This window comes from Triticum aestivum, chromosome 2D (assembly GCF_018294505.1).
Source record: "Triticum aestivum cultivar Chinese Spring chromosome 2D, IWGSC CS RefSeq v2.1, whole genome shotgun sequence".
NCBI lineage: Eukaryota > Viridiplantae > Streptophyta > Magnoliopsida > Poales > Poaceae > Triticum > Triticum aestivum.
Window position 1 is genome coordinate 308447679 of NC_057799.1, and position 9384 is coordinate 308457062.

The 9384-nt window shown below is 45.1% G+C and overlaps 1 protein-coding gene across 1 annotated transcript; it reads left to right on the top strand.

Annotated features, from left to right (window-relative positions):
• Positions 1-452: 452 nt before the first annotated feature.
• On the top strand, positions 453-4553 carry LOC123052867 (ferredoxin--NADP reductase, embryo isozyme, chloroplastic). The gene is made up of 6 exons (XM_044476222.1): positions 453-678; positions 763-825; positions 1564-1893; positions 3112-3331; positions 3675-3915; positions 4107-4553. The coding sequence occupies exons 1-6, from the start codon at positions 655-657 to the stop codon at positions 4363-4365; spliced, it is 1137 nt and encodes a 378-aa protein (XP_044332157.1). The 5' UTR covers positions 453-654; the 3' UTR covers positions 4366-4553.
• Positions 4554-9384: the final 4831 nt, after the last annotated feature.

Sequence of the window (9384 nt, forward strand, 5' to 3'; positions counted from 1 at the left end):
GTTGGTGCACCAAATCTTCGATGAGCTTAAAGAGCAGGATGAAGCTGGTGTTGGGAGAATACATCGATTTATGAGTAGTTAGGCAGAGTATTGTTTAGGTGTTGAGTGAATCTTGCTAGCTTGATGTTCGCATCTATGCCTAGCTTCTTGTAATTATGTTTGCTGCCTTCTATAAAAATATGGTACGCCTTTGGCGTACTCTCGAAAAAAAATGTTATCTTCAATACGGATTGCCTCTCGGTGATGCAGCGCTTGAAATCTTCTTCTAGTGACCGCTCGGTGGTAGGTTCTATTCTTATGGACGTCAAAGTGATGGCAAATGGTCTTTCTTCTGCAACTTTCCAGCATGTTCGTCGGCAGTACAATGTTTTAGCTTATGTCTTAGCTAGATCTAGTTTGAGCTCTACTAGTCCATGTATTTTTCATTCGGCTCCGGATTGCATCCGGGAGACTCTTTGTAAATTTGTTGGTTGATCAATAAAGACCGACGTTCGCTAAAAAAACAAAGTTGGCGTTCACCCCGATAGCGGCCTCTGCTTCTCTACTCTTCTCCAAACTTCCACACTCGTGTCCCTTTCTTTTCTCCCCGTCGCTTCCGCAGATCAAAATTCAAAACCCTAGCGAACTCCTCCGCAAGCACGTGATCGATTGGCCATGGCTTCCGCCCTTGGAGCCCAGGTACGCGCGCTCTTGTCTTACACCCTCCGCGTGCGCGCGGCTTCCCCGTTCGCTGTGCCCCTAAGCTTTCCTGGTGCCTTGTAGGTGGCTGCCGTGGCGCCGATTGGTTCGGATGGTCGCCACTACAGGAGTTGTTCTTCGCTCAAGGTGCGTGGTTAGTCTGAACTGTCTGAGGTTTAATGTTGCTCCCGTTCGGGTGGTATCGATGAGGAATCTCCTGGTTCGATCTGCGTTGGCACTATAGAATAATACAGTAGTTCCGAAAGGCAAATTTCTAAACTTTGCTAAGTACGTTTTTTTGGAAACCAGCAGATAGAGCATCCTGCTAGTTGAACTGTTGACGGATCTGAAGCGAAATGTGTGATTGCCAGCAGCTCTATGCGGCTTAGAGTTTTCTCAATCATATCTTTGCCTGACTTAGTTGTCATCTCCATTGCTTACTTTGCAACTATATCCCGCTCAGCATTGGTAAGTTACCGCCAAACAGATGTTAGTCATCGGTTACCGCCAATACAGTGGGAGATAGGTGTTATATATTTTTAGGTTAGGCAGGATATGACTTATTTTTCCCGAATGAAGTACTAATTAGACTCACACCTGGGAAATATGTGCTATATGAACTAGTGACATGCACATTTTTTGTATGCCATAGTTTCTTATGAGAATTATTACTAAGAAATACTCACGCAACATGCACATCACTTCCTTTTCGAAAACATTCCTAGGCTATAATTCTTTCATATCTCTAGGACCTAGGAATTGTTGTTGGGCTTTACAGGCAAACATTCAGCATTTGATTCTCCTTAGCTTAGGGGTTATTGGACCCTAAGTTTCTATCATCCGTAGTACTGTATTTTTGTACATGATTTACTTGTTATTGTTCAGGGTAATAACTCCTGTAATAAGTCATGGACTGGAAAATTAGCATGGGAAAACAAGACCCTGCAACCAAGACATACGAAGAAGGTCTTTTGCATGTACGTGCAACAAGCAAGCAAAAGTAAATGTAAAGTTGCTATTAAACCTCTGGAACTGGAGAATACAAAGGAGCCACCCCTCAACTTATACAAACCAAAGGGACCCTACACGGCCTCAATTGTCTCCGTTGAGAGAATTGTAGGTCCTAAAGCTCCTGGTGAAACATGTCACATTGTCATTGACCATGGTGGTAATGTCCCATACTGGGAAGGACAAAGTTATGGTGTCATTCCTCCAGTAAGTATCCCCTCCCCCCCACGCCTTATGATTGCCCAAGATAATGTATCATTCTTGATCCTTCATAGTAATATTGCTTTCACTACTTTTTTCTCCTTTCCTTTGATCGCTAGTGAATGTTGATCATTAATTGTCTGCAGTTCTAGAATCCAACCCTTTGAAAAAATAAAAAGGGCAGGGTCCGGAGAAGGGTCCGACCACTTTGGGTCTATAGTACGCAGCCTTTCCCTACATTTCTGCAAGAGGCTGTTTCCAGGACTCGAACCCATGATCTCATGGTCACAAGGCAACAGCTTTACCGCTGTGCCGGGGCTCCCTTCAACCCTTTGAAAAAATAGTAAAAGTAAATATTTAAAAGGGTCAGAAATTTAAACCATCATTTCTACATCTATAAATACACCGTGCTCCCTAATTTTGGAGCTCTCACATTCAATTGAGATCTTCAATTTAGAATTGGGTCGCCTGATTTTGACCGGATCATTTTTTTTATCAAGGAACTCTCTCATTCAATTCTTTTAATCTATTATACTCCCTAATTTTGGAGCTCCCTCATTCGATTCAGGTATTCAATTTTGGATTTGGTTCACGATTTTGACCGGGTTAACGATTTTTCAAATCAATCGACAACCAAAAACATCGACATCCACAATACTAAATAAACAAAATATGGAAATTCATTTCATGATGATTCTAATGGTACCGGTTTGATACTATGGATATTGATATATTTCTCTACAAAAAAAGGTCAAACTTAAAGAGGTTTGACTTTTCGGAAAACCTATACACCTTATATTTTGAAATACTGCGAGTAGAAAAATTATGAAAACCCAACAACACCAACGACGCAGCAAAGCGCGTCCAACCCTTCTAGTATAAGAGTTTCTTCATATATGTGATGTTGAATGGTGGATAAATCTGTAAATGCAAAATCTTTTATTTCCGAGTCTTGGGTTGCAAAATCTAGTGTTTATGATTCTTGGGTTGCAAAATCTAGTGTTTATGATTCTTGGGTTGCTGACAATATGACAATTGTTGTTAAAAGAAAGTATATAGATCCTTGCTGATAAAACATTTTATAAAAAGGGAAGAAACATGTTGATCATTCTTGGTGATTAGTTATCAGTAGCTAATGAGCAACTAAAGATCAGTTCCTGTCTTATGTTCAATTCCTTTCGTCCCATATCTTTGTTGCTCTCTCAGCCTTTTGTGCATTTCCAGGGAGAGAACCCAAAGAAACCTGGGGCCCCGAATACCGTCCGACTCTATTCTATTGCGTCTACTAGGTATGGTGATTCTTTTGATGGAAGGACTGCTAGTCTTTGTGTGCGCCGTGCTGTTTATTATGATCCTGAAACTGGAAAAGAAGATCCTTCAAAGAAGGGTATCTGCAGTAACTTCTTGTGTGACTCAAAACCGGGTGACAAAATTCAGATCACAGGTATGCAGCCGTGTAAAAAGCCTTAAATGTACATACAACGACAATTCATTGCTTGTAACTCAACCATTTTGCTTCGGAGTTATTCCAGGTCATATAGAAGGTGTATTTGTATATAAACTGTTAATAGATCTGGCAGGATGGGGTTGTGGGTTTGGGGCACTCTGAAAAAGATACACCCGTTCAATATTAGGACCTTCTCGTCTTCTGTTTTCAGTTTTTACTCTAATATTATGTGGAATTTTTAATGCATAGGCTGTGAACATAGTTTATGTGTCATGGCATATACTGCGTTTTCTGTACTTTAACTGTTTAGCATCTCATGATGGTTCGTGCCCATGCTCAGGCCCCTCGGGCAAAATAATGCTTCTGCCTGAGGATGACCCAAACGCAACTCATATCATGATTGGAACTGGCACGGGTGTTGCTCCTTTCCGTGGCTACCTACGTCGTATGTTCATGGAAGATGTTTCATCTTTCAAGTTTGGTGGTCTGGCTTGGCTCTTCCTTGGTGTCGCCAACACTGACAGCCTGCTCTATGACGAAGAGTTCACAAACTACCTTCAGCAGTATCCAGAAAATTTCAGGTTAGAAAGACTTTAATGCTCAACATCTAATTTCAGTTTGCCCAATGATATTATTGTGAATACTATGGTCCAGTTCTCTGTTGATTTACTTGTGTAGTTAAGAGCTCTACTCTCTGGTTATATTTGTGCTTGACTTGAGTAAAGCCGACTGATTCTTGTTTGAGCTGACTCAAGTTTCATGGGCTCTGCAGGTATGACAAAGCACTAAGCCGGGAGCAGAAAAACAAGAGTGGTGGCAAGATGTATGTGCAGGACAAGATCGAGGAGTACAGTGATGAGATCTTCAAGCTTTTGGATGATGGTGCACACATCTACTTCTGTGGTTTGAAGGGGATGATGCCAGGGATTCAGGACACACTCAAGAGAGTAGCTGAGCAAAGAGGTGAGAGTTGGCATCAGAAGCTGTCACAGCTGAAAAAGAACAAGCAATGGCACGTCGAGGTTTACTAGGTTACAATGGCTGAGACTGTTAATTATTGTTTCCCGGGGAGATGGAAAACAGAAAGATAAGTGGGTCATTCTCTTCCCATTGTAAAATTGTCAATATTATTCATAGGCGTGTGCGTCGCATGATTAATAAAACGATGTGCAATTTTGCCTGTGAGGCCCTTGCAGCTAGCTTACTCCTGTCCATTTTACATGATGGGTTTTCAAATGTAGCTTTTCCTGCTGTTTAGTACATGTCACTATGATGCTAAAAATATATCCAGAAGAGCAAAGGTGTAGCATCTCCCTTTATCTTTAGGGTCAAAAGGATGTTAATCCCATGATTTATGTGATTGATGCCTTAAGTCTTATCTGGCCTCTTCCGAAGCATCTACGTTCTTCAGCAGTCTTAGGGGGAAAGTGGGGTCAGTTAGGTTCAGGTTTTTGTATTCTTGCTTTTCTCATCATTGTTTTACTTTTCCACGTGCGTTCCTGGACATGCAAAGCAGTATGACAAGCAGAAGATTCTTTGCATCATATTCCGTGTAGCTTCTTGTTTCAACTGGCGCCACTGTATCTCCTGCTGTCAGTGATCTGTAAAGGCTGTGTGCAGCTGGGAGAAACTGCAACCAACTTTGCCAACATGTTCAGGTGTTCTGTAGTGAATTTAGGTAACGTGTAACTTTCAGCTTCCCTTTTTGTTCATTTCTAAGCTCTCATGCAAATCTTGTGAGCATGCAACTTTAGGTGTATCCTTCACAGTCAGGTTTCAAAAGACTCTTTTGGTTCCACCGCCTTAATTTCTACAAAGAATAGCTGAATAAGTTCACTTTTTTTTGCGGGTAAAACTCATTTCATAACTCATAAGGTGTATACTTTCCGTGAAAAAATACTCCCTCCGTTCACAAACATAAAATGTTTTAACTTTTTTTTGAATCAGATGTATATAGACACGTTTTAATGTGTTTGTCCACTCATTTCAGTCCAAAACATCTTATATTTGTGAACGGACGGAGTATGTAACAATGACAGACGTATAATTGTGTTCGAGGAGGAAAGGGGGAGAAACAGGAGCCTAATTCATATGAACACGCTATTCTTAAGAAGACCTTGCATGGTTGCAAAAAAAAAAAAAAGGGTCACATGCTTCGTGTCTCCTGTTTGTCTCAACTGCCAAAACGAACATGCGAAATCTCTAGATCTATGATCAAATTAATGGCCAATAGATCAGATCCAAATATATTTTATTGCACGATCTCTACTATGCTGCCGTTACATATGGCTATGCTTGCGGAGAGATGCTGAGTATGCACATGATCACCTCTCACTGCACATGCTTATTTCGTTCTGATACATAGCTCTAGTTTCGTTTCCAGAGACTATTTTTTCCTGCGATTTGAATGCGTGACCTCTCAGGGAAACCAGAACGAGCGTTCTTCTTCTCCGACTCCGGATGGCCCACCACGCCGGATTCAGATCACCTTTTTCTCTTTCTTTTGACTTTCTTGCTCTGTCCCTATCAATCATATGCATGTGGGCTCACAATTTGAAGAGCACGACTACGTGCATGGACAAATGAGCATACAAAGACACATCCGGACACTGTCCGAATATGTTCATGGACATATAGGAATAGCGGAATACAAAATTAAGAAACAAAGAGGACTGGCCGGCCCGAGTCTCCCTTCCCACGTCACCCCTCGCGAGGCGAGGGGAGGCACCCCCAAATCGCTGCCGCCAGGTTCTCCCTCCTCTGCCCCTCCCTTCCTCGCCGCCGCCAGAGGGCACGACCGGGCAAAGCCCGGTTGTCGCCGGCGGCGCGGGGCCTCCTCACCTTCCTATGCCGTGGGGTGGCGCGGATTATCGTGGCTGCAGGGCAACGCAGCGGGGCGGCGCGCTGGCGTGGGATGCGTCGGCGGCGCGTCGGCTTCGTGGTAGGCTGTGAGGGGCGGCTGGTGGTGGCGTGCCGCGTCCAGCCCTGGTTGGGGGTCCTCTGGATCTGGCCATGGCTGGCGGCTGGCGGCGCGAGGTGGTAGCCACGGCCAGGTTCGGTTGTCGCCGTGGGTGTGCTCTGCTGCACCGCGGTGGCTGCCCTTGTTACGGTGCGGGACTTGGCGGCTGTGTGGCAGGGTCGCGCGGGGGTGGCCAGGGCTTCGGCCTAGATCTGGTCCAAGTGCTCGGAAGCGGACGGCGGTGTCCCGGCACGCGTGCGTGCGACGTTGGGACTGGGTGCGGCAGGCGATGGCGGCTGGCGGCGCGAGGTGGTAGCCACGGCCAGGTTCGGTTGTCGCCATGGGTGTGCTCTGCTGCACCGCAGTGGCTGCCCCTCGCTGCGGTGCGGGGCTTGGGGGCTGTGTGGCAGGGTCGCGCGGGGGTGGCCGGTGCTTCGGCCTAGATCTGGTCCAGTGCTCGGAGGCGGACAACGGTGTCCCGACACGCGTGCGTGCGGCGTTGGGACTGGGTACGGCAGGCGATGGCGGACTGCGAGCGAAGGCTGTGGTGGCGTCGTCAAGCCGCACCCCGGTTGGCTGGCGGCGCGGGTGCGTGCCCGACGGCTCTGTTGGCAAACATAGCATGCAATTTAAAAAAAAAATCTACGCTCACGCAAGATCTATCTAGGAGATCCATAGCAATGAGAGGGGGAGAGTGTGTCCACGTACCCTCGTAAACCGAAAACGGAAGCGTTTGACAACGCGGTTGATGTAGTCGAACTTCTTCTCGTTCCGACCGGTCAAGCACCGAACGTACGGCACCTCCGAGTTTTGCACACGTTCGGCTCGATGACGTCCCTCGAACTCTTGATCCAGCAAAGTGTCGAGGGAGAGTTCCGTCAGCACGACGGTGTGGTTACGGTGATGGTGAAGTGATCTGCGTAGGGCTTCGCCTAAGCACTACGTGAATATGACCGGAGGCGTAAACTGTGGAGGGGGGCGCCGCACACGGCTAGGAATCAATGTTGTGTGTTCTAGCGGTGCCCCCTCATATATATAGGTTGGAGGGAAGGAGAGGCAGCCAAGGGGCGCCCCAAGTAGGAGGAATCCTACCTGGGCGCCTCCCAATTCGGCCTCCCCTCTTCCATATTCATCCGGAGGGGGAAGGAAGGAGGAGAGAGGAGAGAAAGAAGGGGGAGGCCGAATCCCTCCCCTTCCTTTCTCTCTTCCCCTCTTTCCTTCCTCCTTATTTTGGCCTACATGGGGCGCACCAGCCCCCTAGGGGCTGGTCTGTCCCCTTCTTGGCCCATTAGGCCCATGTAGTTGCCGGGGGATGCCCGGAACCCCTTCCGGTGACCCGATATGTACCCGGTACCCCCGGAACACTTCCGGTGTCCGAATATTATCGTCCTATATATGAATCTTTACCTCTCAACCATTTCGAGACTCCTCATCATGTCCGTGATCTCATCCGGGACTCCAAACAATATTCGGTCACCAAATCACATAACTCATATAATACAAAATCGTCATCGAACGTTAAGCGTGCGGACCCTACGGGTTCGAGAACTATGTAGACATGATCAAGACACCTCTCTGATCAATAACAAACAGTGGAACCTAGATGCTCATATTGGTTCGTACATATTCTACGAAGATCTTTATCGGTCGTACCGCAATGACAACATATGTAATTCCCTTTGTCATCGGTATGTTACTTGCCCGAGAATCGATCGTCGGTATCTTTATACCTAGTTCAATCTCGTTACCGGCAAGTCTCTTTACTCGTTTCGTAATACATCATTCCACAACTAACTCATTAGTCACATTGCTTGCAAGGCTTATTATGATGTGCATTACCGAGAGGGCCGAGAGATACCTCTCTGATACTCGGAGTAACAAATCCTAATCTCGATCTATGCCAACCCAACAAACACCTTTGGAGATACCTGTAGAGCATATTTATAATCACCCAGTTACGTTGTGACGTTTGATACCACACAAGGTATTCCTCCGGTATCCGGGAGTTGCATAATCTCATAGTCAAAGGAATATGTATATGCCATGAAGAAAGCAATAACAATAAAACTTAACGATCATTATGCTAAGCTAACGAATGGGTCTTGTCCATCACATCATTCTCCTAATGATGTGATCTCGTTCATCAAATGACAACACATGTCTATGGTTAGGAAACTTAACCATCTTTGATTAACGAGCTAGTCTAGTAGAGGCTTACTAGGGACAGTGTTTTGTCTATGTATCCACACATGTACCAAGTTTCCGGTTAATACAATTCTGGCATGAATAATAAACATTTATCATGATATAAGGAAATATAAACAATAACTTTATTATTGCCTCTAAGGCATATTTCCTTCAGTCTCCCACTTGCACTAGAGTCAATAATCTAGTTCACATCGTCATGTGATTTAACACCAATAGTTCACATATTTATGTGATTAGTTCACATCGCCATGTGACTAACACCCAAAGGGTTTACTAGAGTCAATAATCTAGTTCACATTGCTTATGTGATTAACACCCGAAGAGTACTAAGGTGTGATCATGTTTTGCTTGTGAGAGAAGTTTAGTCAACGGGTCTGCCACATTCAGAGCCGTATGTATTTTGCAAATTTGCTATGTCTACAATGCTCTACATGGAGCTACTCCAACTAATTGCTCCCACTTTCAATATGTATCCAGATTGAGACTCAGAGTCATCCGGATCGGTGTAAAAGCTTGCATCGACGTAACTCTTTACGATGAACTTTTTATCACCTCCATAACCGAGAAATATTTCTTTAGTCCTCTTAGGTAACTAAGGATAACTTTGACCGCTATCCAGTGATCTACTCCTGGATCACTATCGTACCCCCTTACCAAACTCATGGCAAGGTACACAATAGGTCTGGTACACAACATAGCATACTTTATAGAACCTATGGCTGAGGCATAGGGAATGACTTTTATTCTCTTTCTATTTTCTGCCGTGGTCGGGTTTTGAGTCTTACCGAACTTTACACCTTACGATACAGGCAATAACTCCTTCTTTGACTGTTCCATTTTGAACTACTTCAAAATCTTGTCAAGGTATGTACTCATTGAAAAA

Excerpts from the sequence above, each read along its gene's own strand:
- LOC123052867 (XM_044476222.1), top strand. The coding sequence starts at position 655 with ATGGCTTCCGCCCTTGGAGCCCAG. Across the intron at positions 679-762 it reads CTTCCGCCCTTGGAGCCCAG|GTGGCTGCCGTGGCGCCGAT; the intron begins GTACGCGCGCTC and ends GGTGCCTTGTAG. Across the intron at positions 826-1,563 it reads GGAGTTGTTCTTCGCTCAAG|GGTAATAACTCCTGTAATAA; the intron begins GTGCGTGGTTAG and ends GTTATTGTTCAG.